The following is a 26,687-nucleotide window of genomic DNA, read 5'->3' as shown; positions in this document are numbered from 1 at the left end:
TTACCCAAAACTGTCTCTGTTTTACCCAAAGTGGAGCCATTTGCTGGTGAGATTGGCAGTGGGGAGGAAGGGGCTCTGCAGGGATCCCGGGGGATTCAGGGCTGGCTGCTCTCCCAGCCCAGGCAGCAGCTCCCTGTGACGGAGGGGCCAAAAATAGAAACTTTCCCGCGAGCAGAGAGGAATAATACTTTTCCTGACACTGTTCCATAGCCTTGAGGCTGTGAACGTGGTGATAAGCAGCTGTTTGCCTGTGCTCTGGAGCAAGCCTGGCTTATCTCTTCCTTGTTCCAGCCCTGGAGGAAAAAAAACCCAGTGATTTTGCTGCCGTGGGACCCCCAGGTCTGTATTTTATTATTTCCCTATTCCAGCAGCACCTGGAGATTTGACTTGAATCACCAAGCCCTGCTGTGCTCTTGGATTAAAAGCCAGAAGCAGGAGGTGCAGGGAAGCCCTGCAGGTTTCAGTGGGGGTGAGCTGAGCAGATCTGATTCCTGGTCTGGTGGTGTTTTGGGAATTTGGGAAGTCGGGGATGGGGCTGTCCATCTGGGCTGCTCCCCACGGAGCTTTCCGTGGCGCCGGGAGGAGGAAACGTTTGCAGCCTCCTGTGCAAACAAGAGGCCCCGAGGAGGAAACACAGCAAGGCAGGCTGGGGAAAATCCCAACCTTCTTGTGCAAAGCTTAGGGCTCCAACAGGGGGTAAAACTGGGGTTCCCCCTCCTTATCCTGCCCTGCCCCAAAACTTGTGCCTTCGGGCGAGGTGATGCCACTGCCTCTTGCAGGACATGGCAGTGCTGGTTCTAGTGGTGCAGGAGAAAACCTTCCTGATGCCCCTCACAAAAGATTTCTGTTAAATATCAAGCTGATTTTCAGGATTTTATTAGCCAGCAGCACTGGGTGATGGTGTCTATAATGCTTTGGTTGGTGGCCACAGCCTCTTGCAGCACCAGCACTGTGCAGGTTTGGCTGAGTTTTTCCCTCCATAAAACTGCTCAGATCCTCTCCTTTGCTTCCCATCTCCCCTGGAGCATGGTCGGTACAACCAGAGGCTTTTCCCAGCTTCAGCCCATCGCTGGGAAGCAGGATGACATTAAACTCAAAACAAATTACTTTGTGCATTCGAGTGAGGCTGCTGGAATGCATTTTCTTTCCCTAATGATGGAGGCAGTGGGAATTGCAGCACCATTAATTCCTGCTTTTGCCTCCTGCGAGTTGTCAGTGACTCTCTCCCTCGCCTGGTAAGTACCTCATCCGATGAGTCGGATGCTCTGCTGTGTCCCTGGAATCTTTTGTACAACCTCAGAGATGAAAAACACCCTCAGCAACCCGGGAATGCCGTGGGGTGAATTCCAGAGCCGTGGGATGCAGCAGGGATGCAGAGTTTGGAGTGAGCTCCGGAAGGGCCAGCCCAATCCTGGCATCCCACAGCGTTTCCTTCTGGTTTGTGCCTTTGGAACCCTTTGGAGTTCCTGGCTGTTGGTGCAGGGTGAGGAGTGGGGGCAGCTGCCAGGCTCCAGAGAGTTCCCAGCCTGGAGGAAGATCAGCCTTGCTGCCGGCTCTTGGAACGGGAAACTGCTGCTCAGAGGACAATAAAGGTTATTAAATGTCAGGGAGACATAAAGCTGCTTTTTTCCCCTTTTTTTTCTTGGTTTTTTTCCCCCCTGGCTGCTCTGATTTGCAGCACTTTTTGCCACAGTCAGAGCAGTGGGAGATGGGGATTGGGATCAGCTGCCTCAGGGCATCCCATCGACTCTGGATTTGGGGTCCTGGCCATGGGTCAGGGGCTTCCAGACCCAGCCTTGCTCACAGGCAGATTAAATGAGTGTATTCCCTCTGCAGGCACAGCCTCAGCAGGGGTTGGATAGGTTTGGGCTCACTCTCTGGGATGTGGGATGCATCCAACCAGCTGGTAACGTGTGCCAAGCGCAGGGTGTCAGTGACAGCACGAGGGGCGGTGACACCAGCTTTGCTGGCCTCTGCCACACCTCCTGTCCCAGCCCCGTGTCCTCGTGGCTCTGGTGGCAGGAGCACCAACAGGTCTTTCCAGTCCTGCCTGTGGCTGCATTTCAGCACTCGGTCCCTCCGGGAGCTCCTGACTGAGCGGGGCGGCACCCGGGGAGAGGGAACAGCACCAGCTGCATCACAGCCTCGCCTTGTTTGGCCTTTACTTTGTCAGTCGTAGCTTTAATTAATCATTGGACACTGGTAAATGCTGGTGGAACTGTCCCTGTCACGCCAGGCTGTGCCCGCCCGGGACTGGGCATGCAGGGCCAGACACCTCGGAAAGAGCAGCTCCAGGAGGCCCCATCCAGGTGCTGAAGGTAAAGGGCATTTTGGGGGTCCTGGGGAGTGGGCTGGGGTTGGAGAAACCCCCTGGGACACCTGGAGAGTGGGTGTCAACCTGAGTTACAGCTGATCCTACCTGGAAAAGATGCTGGAAGGAGACACTGGGTGCTGACCTGCACCCCGCAGGGCAAGGAGAAGGTATGGAATGGCAAAAGTTGGCACATTTGGTGTAGTTTGGAAATTGGGCATTATTTTTGGGTGGTGTGAAGGGCAAGTCCAGTGGTCAGTGACCAAAGTGTGACTCCCATGAGATCCCAAATTGTGGCATCTCTGCTGCTTCCCCCTGAGGCTCATCCACAGCATCGCTGTGATGTGTCCATTCCCTGTATTTGTCCCTCCACTGCTGCCTGGTCTGGTTTAACAGATGGCTGGAGTGACAATTGCTGCCTCCAAGGACGATATTTGTAAATCCCCTGTTGGGTTGTTATCTGGCATGTGATGGAGCTTTACACAAACAGAGAGCTGGGAGTCACTGCCGGCTGCTGGAGCTGGAGAGGAAATAACACTGCACAAGGCACTGCCAGAGAGTGGGGAGGGCTGTGCTGGGGAAGCAGCTTTGGAGGGGGCAGGTAAAATCATAGAATCTTGGAAGGGTTTGGGTTGGAAGGGGCCTTAAAGATCATCTCGTTCTGTTCCTCAGCTCAAAATTAGTTTGGTTTGGGTTGATTTGGTGTGTGTTAAGAAGTATCACTTAGGGGTGATTGGCAGTGGCTGGCTGGCATCCCATCCCACCCCACCCCACCCCAACCCATCCCACCCCACCCCATCCCACCCCACCCCATCCCACCCCATCCCATCCCACCCCATCCCACCCCACCCCACCCCATCCCAACCCATCCCACCCCACCCCACCCCACCCCACCCCACCCCATCCCACCCCATCCCATCCCACCCCATCCCACCCCACCCCATCCCACCCCACCCCACCCCATCCCAACCCATCCCACCCCACCCCACCCCACCCCACCCCACCCCACCCCATCCCACCCCATCCCATCCCATCCCATCCCATCCCATCCCATCCCATCCCATCCCATCCCATCCCATCCCGCACGCTGCATCACGGAGGGCTGCAGGACTGTGAGGTGAAGTTCCCTTTCATGGCTCCTGGAGTTAATTCATTTGCTTTTATCCTCTTCTTGGTTATGTTGCTCATGAATTTGGAAGCTCTTAATGCAAAACAATTAGGGATGGGATTCCCTGGGAATGGATGATTCCCTGACTGGAAATGCAATAGTTCTTTTGCTGTCCTGTCCCTTGCTGCTGACCAGGAGAGTTGATGGTGATGCCGATGCCCCTGGGCTGCAAGGTGGGGATTGCAGAGGTGCTGGTGGTGTTGGGAAGGAGAACTGGGAGAACAGGGAGTTCTGCATGGAGGTCTGTGGGGCTGCCACCACCTCCTCTCCTGTGTGTGGGGCAGCAAAGAGGGACCACACCCTGCCTGGGAAGGACAGTGCAGTTGGAGGTGATGCTTATCCATGGCTTGTCACCCATTCCAGTAACAGAGCTGGAAAAGGGAGAAGGGACATAGGACACAGGAGCTGGAGGTGTCACAAGCACTTCACATGTCACCACCAACTTGTTTTGGGGCGGCTGGTGGAGCACAGTGGGGTTTAGCCCAGTGCTGAGCTGCAGTTCCAGGCTGCCCATATCCCCTTTTCCCATGAATCCCAATGGTTTGCACCAGCCAAGGCATATCCTGCTGTGCCAGGGCCCCTTCTGCTGCTCTGGGTGCCACCACGTGATGCTGGTGAGGTCCCCAGCCCTGTGACAGTCTGACAGCAGAAGGCTGAGCTACAACCTTTGCCCTCCCAGCAGCGCTGTGGCCGCTCCTCGCCCATCCTGCTGCCTGGCATGGGCGGGAGGGATCAAAACCAACCTCCTTCCTCCCAGCTCTGCCACTGCTGGCGCTCCACGTGTGGTTTTCCATGCTCTCAAGAACTGGTGTGCCGGGAATTGAATTTCCCTGGAGCTCTTCCCCAGGCCATGTGGAGTCACAGGAAGCGATGGTGGGTACAAATGCCTATGTGGGTCCTGGATATTCCTTTGCTGAGTGTTTGGGGGAGCCCAACACAACCTGGGTGTGCCTGGAGGGGAAGCAGAGGGAGAGGAGCCCCCCAGCCCTGCTGCTCGAGCCTGTGTGAGCCCAGCCATCTGTGTCTCCTGTTATAAATAGGTTCAACTTTCCTTTTAGGAACGATAAAATCGGTTTCCTTTTCCATGGCATAACTTCCCTGCAGATTCCAGGGAGGCTGAGGGTAATTATAACACTTTCATCCTCGCTGGCTGCCTCCTGCCTGCCTTGCTGAGCTCCTCTGGCACACGTGCTGTGACAGATGTTTGCTCACTGAGAGGACCCCGGGGAGACACAGGAAGGGTTTTTCCTCCCTAAAGGAATTAGCATCACGGAGGCATGTGGCTTTGACAGCCTGTGGCAAGCTCTGCTTTGCTCAGCAGAGGGGTAAGTTGTATGCCCCTGCCATGGGAATCAGCTGGGGGATGGCCTTGGGGAGGGCAGAGCATTTCCAACACTGATCTCTGTGCTCTGGGATATTCTGTGTGAATAACACACCAAATTGCCGTGGCTTGGAGCTTCCCTTGTAACCTGGATCCCAGCTGGGATTTAGAGGGAAGCTGGAGGTCAGCACAGGGCTTGTCTCCCCTCCAGCTCTTCCCCTGTGCCTGCATAAGGTGGAGAAAATTCTTTAAAACCACATAAATTCCAGCAAAGGAGAACTCCTGGCTGTGTCTGGCTCTGCTACACCAGCACCGAGGAAGGCTTTCCATAGCCAGTGGTGTGACACACAGGTGGTGTGCCAGTGGGATGTGAAGCTGGGAGTGCAGGTGTATCCCTGTCCTTAGACACTTCTACATATGAGGAGAAGGAATCTTTGGTGACTTCTGCACTGGAGATTCAACCAGGAATCCAGAAACATAAGGATTTTCCCAACCATTGTGCAAACAGGGGTGTTCAGTATGGGAGGGTCCAACTTAATGCCATAAACCAGATTGGATTAGGAGGGATTTGCAGAGGGCCAGTCTGGAAGAGCAGCTTATTTAGGTTTTTAGGAGCCATGTCACAACCATACGTGGTGTGGCAACACTCTGTTGCGTTGTGCTGGTGTTGGGGTGTTGGTCTGAGGGCTCAGGGAGCAGCCTGGGCTGGGCAGGGGATTCTGGGCTGGGAGAGGGCACTGGAGGACAGATCAGCACCAGGAACCTGACATCTTCCTTGTCCTGTGAGTCTGAACCAAATCTTTTAGCCCATGAGATCAGGGAGGGTGAGTATCCTCTGGGGCTTGGCTGGTTTGTGTTGAGGGTCTTCATAATGCAAATTAATTTATCCTTGTGCAAGTGACTCGGTGATGTGGAGGCTTCTTGTTGCCCCTGTCCCTCTCCATGTGCTTTGGCTCTGGTGGCACAGCCCTACCCAGAGGAGGAGTCTATTTTGGGAGGCTCAGCCCCCACCGTGAGGCCAGACTGGCCCTGTGGTGCTACAGAACCTGGGCTTTGGGGCTTTTATCAGACCTTTTATCTCATTTCTCTCTGCTCTTGCTCTGCCCTTGTTCCTTACAGTGGGATTTTGCATCATGAGGGGCAGTGGAGTGGCAGCACTGACCTCATCTCTCTAATGACCAGCAACAGGACCCAAGGGAACAGCATGGAGCTGTGTCACAGATTTAGGCTGGATATCAGGAAAAGGTTCTTCCCACAGAGGGTGGTGGGCACTGAACAGGCTCCCCAGGGCAGTGGGCACAGCCCCGATGCTGCCAGAGCTCAAGGAGTGTTTGGACAACACTCTCAGTTACAGGGTGGGATTGTTGGGGTGTCTGTGCAGAGTCAGAGGTTGGATTCGATGATCATTGAGGGTCTCTTCCAGTTCAGGATACTCTATTATTCCATGATCCTTCTGCCCTCCAAACCCTGGCCCCTTCCTGGTGCTGCTGCTCTTCCCCTGGCCCGTGTGCCCAGCCCTGCTGTGCAAGGGGTGTGAAGCAAAAAATTGCCCAATACTTCAGTAACTTCCACAAAAGAGGTGCTTCCCCTTGTAGCTGCCAAATAGGTGGGGATGTCACTCTCTGCTCAACACCCACCCTCCTCTGGGCCTCCCTCCTGGTGCTGGAGATCCACCCCTGGCAGATGTGAGCTTGGCTGTGTCACTGCTGCTGCTGGAGTCGTGCCGTGGAGTGATGGGGAAGGGAAAATAGGGCACTTCTGGTGTGTGACAGACACAGCCACCCCCGGAGCCTTTGTCTGCAGCAAGGGAGGAATGATGAACACCCACGTCAGAGGCGGCTCTCCCTGTGCCAACGCTGCAGCTGCGGCCCCGGCGCTGGTGGGGCGAGGGTGCCCACGGGCTCCCTGCAGTGCTGAGGAGGGAGGTGGGTGTGGAGGAGGGAGGAGGTGGGTGCTGGAGGAGGGAGGAGGTGGGTGCTGGAGGAGGGAGGAGGTGGGTGCTGGAGGAGGGAGGTGGGTGCTGGAGGAGAGAGGTGGGTGCTGGAGGAGGGAGGAGGTGGGTGCTGGAGGAGGGAGGTGGATGCTGGAGGAGGGAGGTGGGTGCTGGAGGAGGGAGGTGGATGCTGGAGGAGGGAGGTGGGTGCTGGAGGAGGGAGGTGGATGCTGGAGGAGGGAGGTGGATGCTGGAGGAGGGAGGTGGGTGCTGGAGGAGGGAGGTGGTTGCTGGAGGAGGGAGGTGGATGCTGGAGGAGTGAGGAGGTGGGTGCTGGAGGAGGGAGGTGGGTGCTGGAGGAGGGAGGTGGGTGCTGGAGGAGGGAGGTGGGTGCTGGAGGAGGGAGGTGGATGCTGGAGGAGGGAGGTGGGTGCTGGAGGAGGGAGGTGGCTGCCAGCCAGGGAGGTGGTGGGAGATAATTTTTTGCTGGGGATGCAGCTGACAGAGGGGTCACTTCTGCAAGAGGGTGTTTAGGGGAGTGGTAGGAGATGGTTCTGGGCTGGGAATGGAGCTGGGAGAGGAGTTGTCCTGCCAGGAGTGTGTTCGTGGGGCAACCACCATGAAGAAGTTTCCACAACCTGTTTGAAAAATTGTGGACATCTCACATGGGTGCAGGAGGGTTGATAACCAAACATGATCCTTGGTGGAAATGTGTTGCCCTCATCCTTGGCTGCTTCCAGCCATGGCAGAGTCACAGGGTAGATGATCTCCCAGCACTTGGTACTCTCCTTTCCTTGTTAAGTGAATAATTCCTGGGGAGAGCTGTGAACTGAGGTGGAGGAGGTAGAGGTGGAGCAGGTAGAGGAGGCACAAAACTTCAAAGAATCATGGAATGGTTTGGGTTGAAAGGAACCTTGAAGATCATCCCATTCCATGTCCATGAGAAGGGACACCTTCCCCTAGACCAGAATGTTCCAAGCCCCATCCAGCCTGGGCTTGAGCACTTCCAGGTGTCAGGAGCATGTGTGCTGGTGCACTACTGGGGTCTCCACCTCCCATGCTCCAAACCCTGGGTCAACAGCAGAATAAACGATAGAAAATAAATAAACAAAGATCAGGCATCCAGCAAGGGGGAGGCACCAAACCCCTCCTCATCGTGTTATATAAGAAGTTGGGGATCTGAAATGTGTTTTTACATGTCACTGCAATTTCTGAAGTCTGGCTTAATTATAATAATCACCCTCAGCAGACAGTCGATTAGTGATGCTCTCGGATTTCTGCTGAGCTCAAACGTTGTGTCACAAGCGCATTGTTTCCTCTGTGGGCTGCTGCTGCTGATGATGGGGGGGTGGCAGCATCCCCTCTGTGTGGGGATGGAAAGAGCAATGAGCAGTTTCACACTAATTGGCACTGTCTGAGCTCTCCTGACGAGTATGACCCGTGGCAGGAGTGACTCACCATCTCCCTCACTCCTGCTGGCTCCAGAGGACTGGAGAGCCCATGGAGGATTTCGACTCTCTTCCAAAAGTGCCCTTGTGTGGCAGCACCTGGGTTTGCCCAGCCCAGCAGTATTTCCCTGGGTTTGTACAATTTGCTGCCCATGGGCCATCTCCCCATGGCATCTCCAGAGGGGAAGGATGTTGTTCTTGCTACCAAGCCTGGTTTTTGCTCCCCAAGGGGATGAGAGCAGGACTGGCTGCTGTTGCTGCTGCTCTGGGGTGTGCTGGGTCAGCAGGCACTGGCTCCCTGTTCATGGGGGATGTTCTGCTGCATGGAAAAGGGCTCTGCTTGGGGCTGGGGTGAGGCTGGAGCAGGGAGGATAAGCAGGACCACGGATGCTGTGCTGACACAGAGGGTTTCCAGCCTCCCCTCACTGCCATGGGGTGCCTTCCACTGCCTGTTGCTTCCCCAGACTCTCAGAGAGACCCTGCTGGGTTAATGCAGGCAGTGCCTGGATCCTTTAGGGAGGGCTGAGGTGCCATGGCAGAGGCTGACAAGGGCACAGATGGAGGGGTTGTTGGCCTTCTCTACATGGTTGTTTATTTCTCTTTGTATTAGAGACTCCCCATCATTGAGAGCACCCCAAAATTGCCACGCAGGCAAGTAACACCCCCTCTGGGACATCCCTCCCTGGGGTCTCACCCTCTCCCTCCCATCTTTTGCTATTAAATCCTGGAGCTTTTTCTCTGGGGGGCCAGGAGAGAAGCCAGACCCCAGCAGTGCTGCCCTCTGAACAGGCAGAAATTCCCCTGAGCACTTCCCTTGTCTTGTTGCCGCATCACCCAGTTCTTCCTTCCCACTGGGATTTTTCCTCCTCCTCTGATCTCACTTGGCATTTTTTTCCCCCAGAGTGGCCCACCTGGTGAGAAGCACAGCATGTAACTCACAATCCTCAGGGGTCTGAGTGATGGGGAGGCTTAAAAACCAGCTAAAGGTGATGGAAGGGGCTGGAGAGCACCCCTTTGATGGGGACACCACCTAATTTTGGTTGGTATTTTGGATGTCTGAGTGTGCGAGGGCTTGGATGGACTGTTTTGAGATGGGAATTCCTCTTTCCAGGGACACCACCTGATTTCGGTTAATAGTTTGTGTATCTGCCTGTGCAGGGGCTTGGACAGGCTGTTTTGGGCTGGTGAGCCCCCCTTTGATGAGGACCCCACCTAATTTTGGTATTTCAGATGTCAGTGTGCACAAGGGCTTGCCCAGGATGTTTTGAGTTTTAGAACTGCCCTTTGATGGGGACACCACCTAATTTTGCTTAATATTCTGGATATCTGCATAGACAGGGACTTGGACAGACTGTTTTGTGCTGCAGAATTCCTCTTTGATGGGGACACCACCTAATTTTGGTTAATATTTCAGATATCTGCATGTGTAGGGACTTGGACGGGCTATTTTGAGCTGGAGAACTCTTAGATGGAGACCCCACCTAATTCTGCTTAATACCCCAGATGTCAGTGTGCACAGGGGCTTGCACAGGGGCTTGCACAGGGGCTTGCACAGGCTGTTTCGTGCTGGGGAATTCCTCTTCGATGGGGACCCCACTGAATTTTAGTTGACGTTTCGGAGGTCTGAGCGCCCAGGGCATTGCACAGGCTGTTTTGGGGGGTGATGGTCCCTGTGTGGCAATCCCCGCACCGGGCACTGCTCTGCAGGAGCCGCAGCAAAAGGAGCCGGCGCGGCTCTGGGGAGAGACATCGGCGCTCGGCCGGCCGTGAAAGCCGTGGACAAATTACACAATGAGCTTTTCCCTCGGCTTTCCCGGGAGCCGCCAGCCGGGCTGTGCGCGCAGCCGCGCGTGTTGCGTGGGCACCCGCGATGCGCCGGGGCTCCGGAGGGAGGGAGGGACGGACGGATCGCACCGGCCCCGCCGCGCATCCCACGCCGGACACAGCCCCGCCGGATGCTGCTGACCCACCGGCGAGCCGCGCTGCGCCCAGGCTCCTGCGTGCAGGTAACAGCAAAGGGAAGGAGGGAGGGATGGAGGACAGTGACAGGGAATGCCAGCTCTGCTGTGACCCCGCTGAGGACAGGCCTGGGCACGGCGGGGGTTTAATCCGTCCTCTTTCCCCATACGTGCCGGGTGGTGAGAACCTGATTTTTTGTCAGCACCCACCGCTCTTTCAGCTCAGCACATCGGTTGGATGGAGTCACGCTCCTTGGGAAGGATGGAGGGTCCCCAGGTGGTCCTCAGGCTCCACCAGCTGTGCTGCCCTGGCGGCTGCATCCTTAACCCATCCACGGGGGCTGGAGGCAGCATCTCCCGTGGGAGTGGGGGGCTGAGTGCGTTCAGGGCAGGGAAACCCTCCCGTGGCTTTTGGGGACCTCATTTTCAAAATACAGCCAGGCCCCTGGGATGAATTTTTACCCGGTGAAAATGGGAATTGCAGAATAAGTAGCTCCATTTCAGGGCTCCCTGGGGATGTGTGTGCGTGGTGGGGGCTGTGAGGGCTGTGCTGCTGGCAAGTGTGAAAGGAGAAGCCGCTGCTCGCCACAAAAGCCGGACTTACGTAGCGCAGGTCTATTCAAGAGGTATTTAATTCCCCTCTGAAGTCCAGGCGAATGGGGAGCTGCCATCTGGTGTCTGATGGCAGCGGGGGTAAAGGGCTCTCTGGGAAGCAGGGCAAGCTGGGAGCTCACTGGGCTTCAGATTCCCTGGAAACGGCTCCGTTATCAGGGCCGAGCAAGATGGTTTCGTACAGTGCCCCACGTGGGTTAAAGCTTGGTTTGGGAAGGGGAAGGATCCTGCCTGTGCTGCCCACCTGGCAGCAGTGCCCCAAGACTGAGGTCAGGAGAGGTGATGGCACTGGGGAAAAGGCCCAGAGGGTCAATACCCATCATGTGCCAAAAATCCTCCTGCATCAGGGACTGGGAGCGCAGTGCAGGCTCAGGGCAGAGCTGGGCACCAACTCGGACATGCACTGAATGAGTCTGGTCTCTGCTCTGCCTGTGCCAGCCCAGCTGAGTGCCAGTCACAGCTCAGAGCCCCCCTGGCATTTGGGGAATGATTTTTCTGAAGTTGCAGGGCTGTAAGTCCTGGGCAGTGCTGCAGCAAGGCTCTGCCTTGGCGAGGGCACAGCTCGAGCCCTGATAACCAGGGAGCGTGTCCTGCTGCCAGCGCCGGGAGCAGAGCGGATCCACAGCGGGACAGGCAAACCCAGCATGGGGGATTGCAGCTTTCCAAGGTCCCAGTGTTTGAGCAAGGAGGTTTGTGTGTCTGAATGTCCCTGGGGTGCTTTGAGAGGGGGGTATTGTGGTACTTCTGGATTTAGGGTGATTTGGTGGATCTGGCACTCGACAGGTCTGCATCCCCAGCCATGACCCTGCAGCTGGGGTGTTCTCACTGTGGGAGAGACACAGGGGAACAAGACTGACCAGTTCCCTGGGAGGAAACAGGCTGTTCCCTTGTGGCACAGGGAGTTTTCCTTGGCAGACACACAGCTTTGCCCACGGTGCCTTTGCAGAGCCCTGACGGGCTGGCTCAGTGCCTGCCGTGGCACGTGCTTGGCTGGGACAGACCCGTGGGTGCAGTGAGGTGGATGGTTGTGTGGTGTTCCTGGCAGTGCAGGGACCAGGAGCAAGTGGCATTCCCATATTGGCCTCCACATCCCAGCAGCACGGTGGGCAGCACAAGTCCCCGGGATCTGGGTGTGTTGTGCACAGGGTGATGGGACAAGTGTGGATCTCTATGGTGGGCTGCAGTGTGGAAAAGTGCCAGCACTGAGAAATGGCACTTTTCCCTGTGCCTCCAGCAGTGGTGACTCCCTTTGTGTCCCCCTGCATTGGGGCTGCATCCTCTCCAGGGCAGCAGGACATGGGATGAGAGGAGGCAGCAATGCTCTGACCCCTTTCCCATGGATTAGGAAGGACTTGTCCCATGACACAGCTGGGAAAGAGAGATGTGGGATGTGTTTAAGTCACCTCTGCTGCAGAGCAGCCTGAGCCTTGCCCTGGGCAGGGCAGGATGCTGCCTACATGCTGCAGGAGGATCTCTTGCCCCTGCACCACAGTGGGATGAACACAGCCCTTGGCATCTACACCCCTTGGCAGGGCATGGATGCAGTGCTGGAGATCTCTGGGGAGCTCTTGGCTGTGTCCATGCACAGTGTCCCAGGGAGCAGAGCCGTCCCCTCTGCACTGCCAAGCCGACTCCTGTGAGAATATTAATTGTGGCTTTTCCCCGTCCCCAGAGCTGAATGTCCCCAGGGGCTCTCAGAGCCCTTGCACTGCGTGTCCAGGTGCCATCCAGCACCCAGGGAGCAGAGGGATGGCAGGGATGGACTCCTGCAGCTACAAGAAGACAGCTAGAGGTTTCTTTGGTTTAATTATAGTTTTTAATCATCTTGGCAGCTCCAGGCTTGAGCACCATCTCCATGTAGGCTGCAGATGAGAGTGAGGGTTCTAACGCTGTCATAGCATGGGATGTCACCCACAGCCTGAGCTGGTAACAGGGATTATCTGAGTTTGTCACCCAGCTCTGGGGACAGAGTGGGAAGGAGCTCGCTGGGACCCAGGCACTGTGGCTGGGAAGTAAGGAGAGCTGGGCCTCAGACTGGCCAAATGCTACTCCCATCCAGGATTTCCATTGCAGCAAACTGGGATTGGATCCCACTTCCCAGGGGTGAATTGCTGAGGTCCTGCAGCAAACCTGACCTCAGCATCCTGCATACCTGGAAAAAGCCCCAAGGGGAAACCATTCAAGGTTTAAGGATGCTGGGATTTCCAGCCAGAAATGCCTGATTCAAAGGCAGACCATGGATGAAATCTGCCTGCACATGTATCTGCAGCTATAGGGGCGCCATTCTGATCTCCCCAGCATTTCTTTTCAGTAAAATAGTACGTGTTTTCCAAAGTTTCTGGGCACTGTGGGCTTCCTAAGGCATTCTCATGCATGACTTCAGTTGATCCATTGATGATACTCCTGATCTGGTGTTTCATCTTGTCTGTCTGGTTGAACTCTGTGGTTAAAGTGAGCCCAGGAAGTACAGGACCCCAAAGATGCTGAATCTCATGGTGGTGCTGAAGCTTATGGCATTGCATTGAGGCTCCTGAGTAGCCCAGAAAATCCCTTTAGGCACTGGAAGGGACTCTCAGGTCTCCCTGGAGCATTATCTCCATCAGTGCCAAAAGGGATTTTGCAGCTGCCGTGGAATTGGGAAGAGTGGGGGAACAGAGGGATGGATGGATGGATGGATGGATGGGTGCATGGATGGATGGATGGATGGGTGCATGGATGGATGGATGGATGGATGGATGGATGGATGGATGGATGGATGGATCACACTGAGGTCCCTGCAGCTGCAGGGGTGGTTGGTGTGGGCTGGCTCTGGGAATGCCAAGCTGGGCTGCAGCTGGCTGGTTCCCCAGGGGCACTCTGCCAGTCCCTGCTGTGCCGCAGCCTCTGGGCTGCTCCTCTCCCAACAGCCGAGGCCTCGGCAGCTCCCTGAGTGCAGCAGCATCCTGTGGCTCTCCCAGAACCCAGGTTTAGGTGTATGTGGGGAGAGGGTGTCTTCAATGTGAGGAAAGAGGGGAGAGCAGGGTTCCAGCAGAGGGGGAGGTGGTCACTCGTGGTGGGTGCACGTGGGTGCGTGAGTTCTGCCACCTGAGGTGACTTTATTTTCTGTCCCTGCCATCTCTCAGCCCTGGGGGGACAGAGGCTTTTCTTAGCTGTCTGGTGCTCAGGAGAGATGCAGTGTTTTGTTCCCTCACTATTCTGTGGATCCCAGTACCCCACTGCCCCAAAGGGTCCATGGGGATGAGAAGGAGGAGGAGGAAGTTGCTCCTCCTGCAGCCCAGGGGTTATTTTCCCAGGGATACTGTGTTGTGCTCGGTGAAACATGTCAGATTTGGTTTCATTTTGAACTTCTTTTTGTCTGATGAACTGGACATTGGTCCTTTGGGGTATGCTAATAAACCTGTGTTCTTTTGCTAGGAAGGTGGTTGCCTGTCCTGGGATCACTTCCCTGGAAGGGCCGTGTCAGTGTTGCTGTCGTGCTGAGTTTGTCACTGTTACCTGTCACCTGTGCTGCTGCCTCTGCTCCTGTGCCACCTTGTGCTGACTCTGTGCCCAGATGCTGCAGCGGGGCCACTGGTACCAGGATCCCCTCTCAGATACCATCATTTGCCACCTCCTGGGGCAGAAAGACACTCACAGAGGATGTGAGTGATTCTGTGATGAAGAAGCAGTTTCAGGGCAGCCCTTTCTTTGCACTTTTGCTGCACAGCAGCTGCTGTGGTGCTGTCTGGGATGGGCATGTGGCAGAGCATTGCGGTCCATCACCAGCCAGTGCTCCCAGAGCAGAGCTGCCTGTGGCCTCCATACCTCCTTTGCAGGACCTTTGCAATCTGGGTTGGGTGCCAAAATGAATTATTTGCAGTGCAGAGATGGACATCCACGTCCCAGTATAGACTCTGTCATGTCCAGCATCCCCTGTTCCATTCGCAGTCAATTCATGTTTAGCACTGGGATGCTCCACCCTGGAGATGATCCCATTTCCAAATGGGGTCAGGCAGACCCATGAGCAGAGAGGAGGGAAGGGGAGAGGAGGATGTTTCTCCAGGGCTGCCCTGGAGAATCCCCAGTGTGCTGCCAGCTGCTGGCTCATGCCAGCCCAGTTTTGCCCATCAGGCTGCGAAATGTCACATCCCAAATATGACATATGGAGCTCGGGCTCAAACTGTGTCTTTTCTGAGCTAAAGGGTGGAAAACCCTCTTGAACTGTGCTGAAAGCACACGAGCACTGCATGGGTTTGCTGATTCACGTGGCTGATGGAGAGCAGCCAGCCCTGTCTACCCAGTACATCTCTGTCCTGTCCTTCCAGCGCTGATGGACACCCTGGGAACATTGTAGGTGGTGGCCTTGCCCAAGGTCCATGGTGGCAGTTCCCTGGGGACTTGTCATCACTCTTGTCCTCCCTCTGTCTTTCAGATGTCCTGTGCTAACCTGTGCCCCTGCAGAAGGTCCTGCCTGCCTTAGCCAGCATCCTGCCTGCCATGGCCTCCACACCCCAGTGAGGGGCAGAAGGACGAGGAGCAAGTCCCACCAACACCGCCACCTCCCCCAGGAGAGCCATGGAGGCCCCTCTGGATGTGCCTGTGGGGAACCTCATAGACTTTGATGCCGAAACGCCTGCCTGTGACCCCTCAGAGCCTGGTCCTCCCACTGCCCCCAGTGACAACGGGCACCTGGGGGACACAGGGGATGTGGCCGGGGAGGAGAGCGATGCCACCGAGTCGGCAGACAGTGAGAATGACATGGGTGACTCTCCCAGCCACTGGGGTGGCTACCGCCGCTCCTCCTCCAACGAGTCCTTCTCCTCCAGCCAGAGCACGGAGTCGGCACGGGACGAGGCGATGGCCGAGCGCCGGGAGTTCATGCGGCACTACGTGGAGAAGATCTTCACCGGGGGGTGAGTCAGTGAGTGAGGCTGGCGAGTGCTGCTGAGCCTGCTGCCAGGGAACATCCCATGGGATGGGATCTGGCTGCTTTCCTGCTCTGAGAGCATCAGTTTGTGTCCTTCCCTGGGCTTGGCTGACGCAGCTTGTTGCTCCACAGCGTCAGAGCTAAGGGGGGATGTGGGCTTTGGCTTGCACCCCCCTCCTGAGCACATCTCAGCTCATCTTCCACCTCCATCTTCCCTCCCCTCTTCTTTCTCCACTTCCCCATGCCAGGGGCACACCATGCCAGGATCTCCATCTCCTCTCCCCACTGGGCATCTCTGCAGATGCTCATGCAAATGCCATCAGCCCTCACATGCCCTGGGACCCTGGGCAGCCCTTGGCTCTCCCCCCAGCCCTGCATCCCCCATCTCCCATCCCTGTGGTCTCCACAACGCTGTGGCTCAGCGTGTCAGGCAGGATCGAGCAAACGGAGCGTGATGAGCAGCAACAGGGGTTGCTTTTGCCCTGGGGCACTGTGCCTGTCTCTGGAGCTCAGTTTCTGCTCACACTGTCCTTGGCTCTTCCCTTCTCCCTCAGCCTTTGGTTTGCCCCCTGCCAGGGAGGAATAAAAGAGCAGTAAAAGCCAAGGAATGACAAAATGGATGCTTCCATTCCCCTCTCCCTCTGCCTTCCTCCAGGCATCACAGTGCCAGGATGTGGCTGCTGAGGGATGGTGTCAGGGAGTGGGGCTGTGCTGCTTGGATGGGGAATGCTGGTCACATCCTCAGCTTTAATGATGTTTTTGAATTCTTCCTCCTTTCAGAGAGGATTTGGACCAAGAGGAGAAGGCCAGGTTTGGTGAGCTCTGCAGCAGCGAGAACGGGAAGGGCCGGGAGTGGTTTGCGAGATACGTGAGTGCCCAGGTAAGGGGAGTGGTGGGGAGGGAGAGGGGATCCTGCACCAGGCTTTGCAACAGCTTGGGCAGGAGGGCCAGAATCATGCACAGGATCACACAAAGAATCACAAAGTATTCGAGTTGGAAGGAACCCACAAAGATCATTGAGTCCAGCTCTGAAATGAGTGGCCCACACAGGGACCAAACCAGGACAGGGGAATTTAACTATACCCCAAAGAGGTATTTTTGGAGGGCAGAAACTTGAGGAAGGGAGGAACCTCAGCCCAGGGAGTACAGGAGTGAATAAATGCATCTTGAATATGACTTAGTGCAATGTGGAAGAGAATTCATTGGTTTTGTTTAAAATTAAATCCCACCAGCACTTGGAAATGTCCTATTCCCTAAAAACCACAACCCAGAGAGGCAAACTGCTGTCTCTGAGGGGGGGACAAACTGTGTGTACTTTTTGCCCATGTCCCCCTGGAGGTCCTGGGAGGGCTGAGGTTGTTCTTGCTGCTGTGCTGAACCCTGGGCTTTGTGTCTGCAGCGCTGCAACTCCAAGTGTGTCTCAGAGCAGACCTTCTATCGCCTGATGCAGTCATTTGCCCTCGTGTTATTTGAGTAAGTCATGGGGGGAGTTTGGGGCTTCATTGCAACCACCAAAAGCCCCTTGAGATCAGAGCCATGAGGCTGCTTGGGTTTCCATCACTGGGTGTCTTCACTGAATCCTCTCTCCATGTCAGGTGTCACCAGATGGATGATTTCAGCCCTGCCAAGAACCTCATGACCATGTGTTTCACCTACTACTACATAGGTAAGAGGCACCTGCACCCTTGTGCAGGCTTTGCTGGTGCTGGGGGCTGCTGGTGAAGTGTGCCCAGGGAAGGGTGATGGAGGGGCACCCCAGCCTGGCTTGTTCTGGGTGGCACTGATACCGAGTGGAAAAGAGCCCCCATGTCTGAGACTCCATGCAAACCTGTCGGAGCCCCTTGCTGGGGTGGTAGCTCATGGTGATGCTGGTTTGTCATTGCAGTTGTCATTCTAGCCAGGGATGTTTGTACATGAGAACCCCTAGATGGTCCCCAACCCTGGGGGGGAGATGTGAACACCCCAGCCCAGAAGCACCTTGGCTTGTTGGTTAGTGTGTGGTGGCCACTCCTCCATGGAGGGCTGGATTTTCAATCCAAAATGTGGATGAGGATAAAGACCTACAAGAATTGGGATAGGATGGGATCTTGGATGCTTCCAGCTGGGTCCTGGTCTTTGTGGTGCCTCTTGTAGCTGGGAGCAGGTCCCCCAGCAGCTGCCAGCACTCAGGCCTATGGGGCCCACTGAGCTCTTGGCATATTTCCCTCAGGCAAACCCCACGCCCTGCCCTTGGAGGCCAAGGAGAAGCCCACGGGCAGCATCGACTCGTACCTGAAGTCGGCGAACACGTGGCTGGCAGAGAAGAAGGACATTGCGGAGCGGCTGCTGAAAAACACCTCAGCCAAGACAGAGAATGTCAAGGGCTTCTTCGGGGGCCTGGAGACCAAGCTGAAGGGTCCTACCACCAAAAAGACTGAGTGGGTACCACTGTACTGGGTGGGCAGGGTGGGCTGGGGCTGTGACCAAGACAGAAACCACCTGGGTGTAGGGCCACCATGAGCCAGAGTCTACCATGGCTGTGGGAGGTGGTGTCTAGCCTGGTCCCATACTTTGTGCTTTAGTCACTCACCTCATGGTCTGGGAGTCCTGTGTCCCTTGGACATGGAGTTCTGTGGTTCCAGGATCATCATCTTCTGCTTCATCTCTGTGCTGGGTCCAACTGGGATGGACATCACTGTCCCCTAGTCACCTTTCTGGCCCCAGGGACAGTGGCATGGGAGTAGAGGGTCTGTCAAATGAAGGTGCTCCCTTTGACAGGGGAGCCATGGGCTGTCAGGGGGGACAGGATTTTTGGGAGCTGACACTGTTTTCTGTGCCACAGGGAAGGTGAAGACAAACCAAAAGAGAAGCTGAAGAAGACGGGTGAGTGCAGCCAGCTTTGATGAAGGGGGCATGGTCAAGGCATCCTGGGGAAGGAGAGAGGTTTGGAAATGCTGAGCTTCCTTATTTTGGACCAGTCACAACTCTTGTCCTGCAAGGAGCTTGTCCTCAGTGTCACAGGCTGCAGAGGTTTGGGCATCCACTGCCCTGAGATTTTGTGATGCATTAGTCTCTCCCAGTATCTGTGTGTGCTGCCAAACCAGTGGTCCAGTCCCTTGAATATCCTCCTGGGACATCCATGCCTTCATCAGGGCTAATGTCTCCCTGCAAAGGGCAGCCAAAGCTCCTCTTTGCATTACTGTGGGTCTATTGAGGATGAGTGTTTGGTTTGCAAACCATCACGGCTGCTTGGGCACCAGGCAGGGAGGGGGGAACAAAATCTGTGCTTGGGTGGAAGGTGGGAGACATCCAGACCTTGGCATGTGACTGTGTGTCCCCACAGTTTCTGTGCAGAGCCCAGAGGAGGAGAAGAAAGGAGAGAAGATCTACCTGTACATGCACCTCAAGCAGCAGCCGATCTGGTAAAGTCCCCAGAGTGGTAGGGGTTTGTCCAACTGTCCCACATGTTCCCCACATGTTCATGAATGCCTTTAAGCTGCTGGTCTTGGCTTTGCCACATGTTTGTGCTAATGAGAATGTGTTTGCAGCCACCAAAAAGCTGGTCCAAAAATTGATCAAATCTGCCAGGCTTGTTTGGCCCATCCTTGAGTCACCTCAAGGGGAATTGGGTACTCTTGACCCTGGGAGAACTTGGGGACAGGCTGGGGGAGATTTTAAACTCATAGACTGGTTTGGGTTGGAAGGAACCTCAAAGCTCATCTCATCCCACCCCCTGCCATGGGCAGGCACACCTCCCACTATCCCAGGTTGCTCCAAGCCCTGTCCAACCTGGCCTTGGACACTTCCAGGGATGGGGCAGCCACAGCTTCTCTGGGCAACCCTAATTATAAAACAACCTTCTTCCTTATGTCTAATCTAAATCAGATATTAGGAATGGGAGGTGACCTTCTCCAATGTCTCCCTCCCTCCTGCAGGCACAACTTGCGCTTTTGGAACGCCGCCTTCTTCGACGCCGTGCACTGTGAGCGCAGGAAGAGATCCCCCACCACCAGGTAGGGAATGTCCCTGTGGGAAAGAAGACTCTGTGTCCCCTCCAGGGTGTTCCTCCCAACAGCCCTGAGCGTGACCAGCCATGGGGAAATGCTCTGCTTTTCCCTCCCAGTGGGGCCACCAGGTGGTGGGGTGGGCAGGTGAGATCTGCGTCCTTGCAGGGATTTGGGAGCATGAAGGTTTTCTTGATCATTTTGCATCAGTTTTGGAAGACCAAAGCCCTAGAGGTGTGCCCAGAAATCCCAGCCAGGGTTCAGGTTGTTGGTGCTGTTTGCCAGCAGATCTGGGAGGTGCTTGGTGCAGCCATTGAGGAGGTGCAGTGGATGGGAGGGGATGTCCTGTGTCCCAGCTGTTCCCAGGAGGGCTGTGGGGACCAACCCTGGGCAACCAGCAAAGATAAGAGCTGGGGATGGCAGCATGGCCAGTCCCAAGAGCTGGGAGGACTGGGACAAACCCTGCAATGGGAAAGGGCTGCTCGTGTCACAGGGTGGCTGTGCCTGGGCATGGGGACCCCATGGGGTGCAGGGGTGAGTGAGACACTTGCCAGGCTCATGCCCATCTCTTGCTCCACCACGGAGGTGCCATGAGGGCATGGGCAATTCCCTCCTCTCTTGACCACATTCTCCCTGCTCTGAAGCCGGACCCTCCCAGTGTCTGTGAGTTCCCTGAGGCTTTGAGCTCTTGGGGTGAGTCTCTTTGAGCTCAGAGCATTTGAGCAGCCCCTTTTCTGAGCACTGACAGCAGTTCTTGAAGCAGCCAATCCCCCTGTGTCCTCCCCAGATCCTCAGCTAATCCACAGCAGCCCTGGCTCGCACCCTGGAATGCTCTGCCAGGCTCAGCGTCCCAATCAATCCCTGTTTTCCTCTTTATTGCTCTTCCTTTTTCCCTAGCAAGGACTGAAAGAGCCTATTGAACAGTAATGGAACCATAACTGCATTTGCTTTGATTAAGCCCCAAATTAGCAGCAGCAAATGTCTCACAAGGACATACGCCACCGGCAGCTGCTCTCTGCTCCGGGTGCCTTTCCCAATTAATCTGATGGCTGAGTCTGCCTCTGCTGCAGAAACAAGCCTGACTAACAAATGAGCTTTGGGAGCTGCAGCCTGGACTACCCTAAGTATCTCAGTGGGGGTTGGAAGGTGATGGTGGTCCCCTCTGAGTCCTCTGGAGAGGATAACAGGAGCCACTGGGCAAACTGGGATGCTGCTCGATGGACTGAGGATTTAAATTCCTGGCAGGAGGAGGTGGTTGGTGAGGGGTGGGTTTGAAATTCCAAGTCGGTGCTTGGCCATGGCAGGTGTCCAGAGGGTTTGGCCATCAATGTGGGGTGACCAGGGCATCTCTCTGGTGGCCAGATCGTGTCCTCCCAGGGCTGCAGCGAGACCTGGGGAGGATTCTTCTCCTCTGCGTGGGGAGGGCAGGGGAGGTGGGGAAACGAATCAGAACTAAACTCCTCTTTTTCTCTCTTTCCTCTCTCTCTGCCTCTAACAACCTTCTTCCATCTCTTCTTCTCTCCGTTCCCCTCCATCCCTCTGTCTTGCATGATCTTTTCACGCACCACTTTTGTCGGCCCCGTTTCTGCCGCCGCTCCAGAGGGAACACTGGGGAGGAAGAGGAGAAGAGGTGTGTCTGTCCCTGTACTTCATTAGTATCCAGAGGCTGATGCTCACTCCAGGTCCCAGTCCTGCCCTGGGGAGGGGGGTAAAGTGTTTTGGGGGGCTTTGAAAGGCCCTTTCTCCACTGAGGAGGAACGGCTGCCAAGGGTTTGACCATGAGCATCACCCTCTCCAAAGGGCCAGCGAGGTTTAGATTGGTTCCTCTTTAATGTGCTTTTTAAAAAGGAACATGAATGGTTTCAAGCTGTGATATTTTGCCTGGAACATCCCTCTGGGTAGGCTTTGGACATGAACTGAATCTCTTTGTGGAGAAAGCATCCCCCTCTCCTGTCCTTCTTGCTTGCTCTCGGCTTCTGCTGCCACATAGAGGTGCTGAGGATCCTCTGCCAGCTGGAAAAGCTGGTCCTTTTTGGTTTTGTAATGCTCTCATCCCTTAATAAAATGAAAAATGCAAATGGGGGCTGCATGTCACGATTGGGAATGTGTCCTTGGAGCCACATCCATCCACACCCTGAGCTGGCATCAGGGTTGGAGGGGACAGTCATTGCTTTCTCACTGGAGTGTGGGACCTTGGAGCAAATCACTCCAAGTGATGGCACTAGCAAGAGGATGAGGGTTCTTTGGAGCCTGGCACTAAATCATCCATGTGGCAAAGGAACGTGTTGGCAAATGGATAACTCAAATATTACTCGGAGCGGGCACTGCTCGGGTTTGAGGTGGGGGAAACTCTGCTGCTGGAAAAGGGGTGATTCTGAGCAGCTGATGAACAGTTCTCACCAGTTCCAGGCATTGCAAGGCATTCCTGGATACCCCAAAATACAACCCCACAGCCCATGGGGTTGCTCACCCCTGAGCCTGCCCTGCTGGGCTGGTATGAAGATCAAAGGCTTTGAGTGGAGCCACATGTGGGTTTTCCCCCTTCCCAGGAATGTTACTCCCCGTTAACAAACCAGAAACACAGCCAATTTTTGGGGGCCACTTTGATAATGATTTTTCTCCCTCCTTCCTCCCTCAAAAACATAAAAAGGCAGGAAAAAAAATGTTACAAACATGCTTCTTCTGTAAACGAGCCAGTGGGGTCTGTGAAGTTTTGCTTCCAGATTTCAAAGCCCCTTAATTTGATTCTTCCCCTCTCTTTTCAGCCTTCACGTTTGGCTGTGGGTTTTATTTGCTATCATAAGCTTTATCTGGGAGAAATTACACCTTTTTTTTTAAGAAAAAAAAATCCCTTTAAACATATTGTGTTTCCAGAGCCCTATAAATATGAGCTGGTAAAAATGAAGCTCAAAAGCTTCACACGCCCGAGATGGGCTGACTTAACAAGGACGGGCTCCTTTGTGGAGTCAGCCTGGCTGAACACTCATCCTCTTCCAGTTTCAGCCACACAAATATGCTCTGGGCTGAGCCAACCTCCCTGAATTTAGGGTGAGACCCCTTGTCCCAGCTGTGATTTCCACCCAACACAGATCCCCCTCCTGCTTGGCAGTTTGCGAGCTACAAACATGTGTCCTGCTCCTGGTGTTTCTCCTCTTCCTTCTCCTCCATACAGCTATTTTTCTTCTTGCCATCCCTGTTTTTCCTTGCTTTTCCTCCTCTTATCCTTGGCTGTAACCTCACCTGACTTCTCGGGAAGGGCCTGGCTTCACTGTGGAGCTGTAGTTTCCCTGGCATGCATGCACTGAGCCCCTGCCACCACCCCAGTGCCATCCCTGTGGCACAGGCTTTACTCCCAGGATGGGGCCTCCTGCCACTGCCTAGAGCTGGTTGCAAACATCTAAAGCTTAAAAGCCTCCATCCTTTAAGGCAATGCTGCAGCTGGAGGGAGCTGGACTGGACTGGGGAACCCTCAGGGCACCACTGGGATTTTGGCACGTCAGCCCTGGAGAGGGGCCGTGGGGAGGGGTGTGGGAACCCCCTGTGCTGTTGGAGGGGAGGTATGTTTGGGAGCAGCTTGCTGGGGGTTCAGGAAGTTGGGGCACTGCTGCAGATGGAGCTGAGGTGCCTGGTAGCCCCTCCCAGGTTGGGGGGCTTCAGCAGGGATCTCTGCTGGGATGGCCATCCCCTGCTTCCTCCTCATTCCCCTTGCTGAAGCGATGGCACAGAAGGTGAACTGTGCTGGAGGGGCTATTTTAGCTCTTAATCAGGGCCTTTCTGGGCAAAGCCAAGGCTGAATGAGGCTTTTTCCTGGGGCATCTCTTGCTCTGTCCAAGGGCAAGAGATCTGCACATGGATGCAGATGGTGAGCTCATCCAGCACAAAAGAAACTCTTGGTGCCCTCCTGTGCTCTGAGGGGTTCTTGGTGCCTTTCTGTCCTCCAGCAACATGGCCCAGGGTGGGAGAAAGCAGGCAGGGAGTCCTGGGGTGACGGTGGTGCCAGACAGACTTGTGCCTTGCAGGGAGAAGTGGTGCCACATGACACAGGAGGAGCGGGACGACAGCCTGCGCTTCAACGAGAACATCACCTTTGGGCAGCTGGGGTGAGCAGGGCGTGGGGACTGGCCCTCCTGGGGACCTGCTGCAGAGAGGGGACACCTGACAGGTGTTCCCCCACTGGGGACATCCCTTATGGTGCAGAGGATGCTTGAAGCTTACCCCTGGAAGCTGCTCCCGCCCCCTATATTGAATATCCAGGTGCCAAATGGCCTGAGAGTGCTCTCCCCCAGCTGAGCACCATCCCAGCCCCTGGCACAGGGGTGTGGTGAGGAAGAAGAAGGGGTGGGCTGGACATCTTGGCTCTTCCCTAACTAAGAGCATCTTTGTCCTCCCTCAGCACCTTCATTCACAACATGCTGGCCTTCGGCCTCAACAAGAAGCTCTGCAGTGACTTCCTGAAGAAGCAGGCGACCATTGGCAATTTGGATGAAGGTAGCAGAGATCCCAAGGGATGCACGACCCCTCCACAGGGTCTGGGAGGGATGGAGCATGGGTGGGATGGCTCAGCACCCTCCTAAAGCCCTTTTCTCTCTCCTCCACAGAGCAATACAAGCTGCTCAGCGATCACATTGAGCAGATGGCCACCGAATAGCCTCCTGGCTGGCACGTGGTGATGGAGAGGTGGTGACCAGACAGGTGGGGAGGGGAGACAAACCCACCTCCGGGGCTACCTGAGACTGAAGCTGGGCTACTTACAACAAGAACCACACACACAAGCTGCAATAAAACCTGCATGATCATCCACCAAACTTTAGAGCTGCACTAGGGCAGCCTGTAGACATAGGAGCTGAAGAGCCCCCCTACCCTCTCCAGACCCTCCTGCCTCTATTTTCAGGGTAGACAGTCCCAAAAGTGTATTTTGTCAGTTAAAAAACAAAACAAAACACAAGGCAAAAGCAGAAGGAGGGTGACTGCGCAGCCTCAGGTGCTCAGTCTTCAACCCCTCCATGAAACTCTGTTGTGGTCTCCGGTGTTTGCAGCCTGGTGCCTTTCCAAGGCTGCCATGGATTGGGCAAATCCAGAGGTATCCAAGGCTGCCTTTCCCTGCTGGCATCCCCTTGATGGGCACAACAGATGCTGGAACTGTACCAGGGGTGCAGGAGGTGAGGGCAGGGACCACATCTGGCTGCTGGGAGTGCATCCAGGCACTGAGGAAGCCACTGCTGGGGGGAGCAGCTGGCTCTGCCTCCAGTTTGATCCATCTCCCTCCACAGTGAGGCACCACCAGGTGCTTGGAGCACATGGGATTGTCTCACCTGCTGAGAGTGGAGATGGGATGTAGCAGCCAACAGGAGGCTCTGGGTCAGTCCTGTTGTGTATCCAGGGATGTCACCACTGGCTGGGGACAGGGGCAGTGCAGGGGCAGAGATGGGGCTGCCAAAGTGCTGCTGCCATCCCTGGTATATGGCTCCCTGGGAGCTGGAGGGATATCCTTCCCTTGGGAAACCTTCCCTGCACTGCCTGTGTGGTTTTGTACCTCTGGGCACAGAAAAAGCAGTTTGCTCCATATCATTAGCCTGGATCAGTAGGAAAAAAGCCATGGCCTCGGGCAGGATTGTGGGGAGAGGAGGCAGAGGAGAACTGCGTGGCTTAGAGGGAGGCAGCAAAGCCCATCCTGCTGCTCCCTGCTGTCCTGTCAGTGCTGGGATGTCGCTGGATTGTGACATTCCCAAAGCCTCCTGGCTTCCCACAGTGACCGAGGGATTAATCACTCTCCTTCCCTGGGCTGCACTTCACTGTCCTCTCCTTCCCCACCCCCTTTGCTCCAGCTGGTCATCCATCAGCCCTGAAACAGCCCTGTCTTAAGGACTTCTCTTGTTCTGCTCGAGGGATGGCAGCTCCCACTGAGCAGCATGTCTGATTTTTCCCCATGGATCTTGACGGGGTGTTTGCAGGGAGGCTGGGGACATGAGTACATCACTGGGGACATGGGGACATCGCTGGGGACATGGGGACATCGCTGGGGACATGAGGATGTCACTGGGGACATGAGGACATCACTGGGGACATGGGGACATCGCTGGGGACATGAGGACATTGCTGGGGACATGAGGATGTCACTGGGGACATGGGGACATTGCTGGGGACATGGGGACATCGTTGGGGATATGAGGACATTGCTGGGGACATGAGGATGTCACTGGGGACATGAGGACATTGCTGGGGACATGAGGATGTCACTGGGGACCTGGGGACATCACTGGGGACATGTGGACATTGCTGGGGACATGAGGACGTCACTGGGGACGTGGGGACATCACTGGGGACATGGGGACATCACTGGGGACATGAGGACATCGCTGGGGACATGGGGACATCACTGCTCCCCTCTGCAAGGAGCACCCCACACGGTCAGAAACCCCCAGCCCTGCACAGCCAAAGGTCCAATACTCAGTCTCGCTCCAAAAACATCATCCTGAAACAAGTCTAGGTTTGAAGAGACCATCAATCCATTTTTTCCCCATGCTGCCAGCTGTATCCTGTAGGATAAATAGCATAAAAGGATATTTTTTCCATGTAGCTCTTAGTTCCTGGTATCATTTCTGAGCATCAAAGTGATGCTTTTACCTAAGCTGGGCTTCCCTTGCTGCTGGGGATGGGACTTGGCTCCGTGTTGGGTCTTGTAGAAAGGATGGGTCCAGCACTAATTTTTCCTTGGATATACCCAAACCTGGATAGAGTTACTGGAGAAGGGGTTTTGTTGGGGTGAGGGGCTGATGTTGGTCCCTCCAGCAGCCCCTCCCCTTGATGAACACCTTCCCAATGGACAGGATGTGCTGGAGACCATGGGCAGTTCAACATCCTGGAGCATCCCATCTCCATGGCATCCCTGTATCTTCTCCACTCAGGTGTTTCCCAGATCCTCCCTTTATTTCTTTATTATTTTTTTCCAACATGAAAAAAGAAGTTCAGCGCTGAAATATATATTATTTGCATGTGTATTTTTCTATAAAAATAATTAAAATCAAATAAAAATATCCATGAACCCTT

The 26,687-nt window shown here is 55.2% G+C and overlaps 1 protein-coding gene across 8 annotated transcripts; it reads left to right on the top strand.

Annotated features, from left to right (window-relative positions):
- Window positions 1-216: 216 nt before the first annotated feature.
- On the top strand, window positions 217-26,687 carry KIAA0513 (KIAA0513 ortholog). Of its 8 annotated transcripts, none has more exons than XM_071567528.1 (13): window positions 217-339; window positions 15,163-15,643; window positions 16,438-16,537; window positions 17,057-17,130; window positions 17,253-17,323; window positions 17,867-18,074; window positions 18,479-18,519; window positions 18,980-19,058; window positions 19,572-19,649; window positions 21,241-21,270; window positions 23,660-23,740; window positions 24,034-24,128; window positions 24,239-26,687. In XM_071567528.1, the coding sequence occupies exons 2-13, from the start codon at window positions 15,306-15,308 to the stop codon at window positions 24,286-24,288; spliced, it is 1,245 nt and encodes a 414-aa protein (XP_071423629.1). In that variant the 5' UTR covers window positions 217-339; window positions 15,163-15,305; the 3' UTR covers window positions 24,289-26,687. The 8 variants fall into 8 exon arrangements, with proteins under 8 accessions (XP_071423629.1, XP_071423627.1, XP_071423630.1 ...); XM_071567526.1 differs by lacking the exon at window positions 217-339 and adding an exon at window positions 2,007-2,318; XM_071567529.1 differs by lacking the exon at window positions 217-339 and adding an exon at window positions 4,257-4,352.

Source organism: Pithys albifrons, chromosome 12, assembly GCF_047495875.1.
Source record: "Pithys albifrons albifrons isolate INPA30051 chromosome 12, PitAlb_v1, whole genome shotgun sequence".
Lineage (NCBI taxonomy): Eukaryota > Metazoa > Chordata > Aves > Passeriformes > Thamnophilidae > Pithys > Pithys albifrons.
The sequence above is the reverse complement of the archived record's forward strand: the minus strand, read 5'-3'. Positions and strand labels throughout refer to the sequence as shown.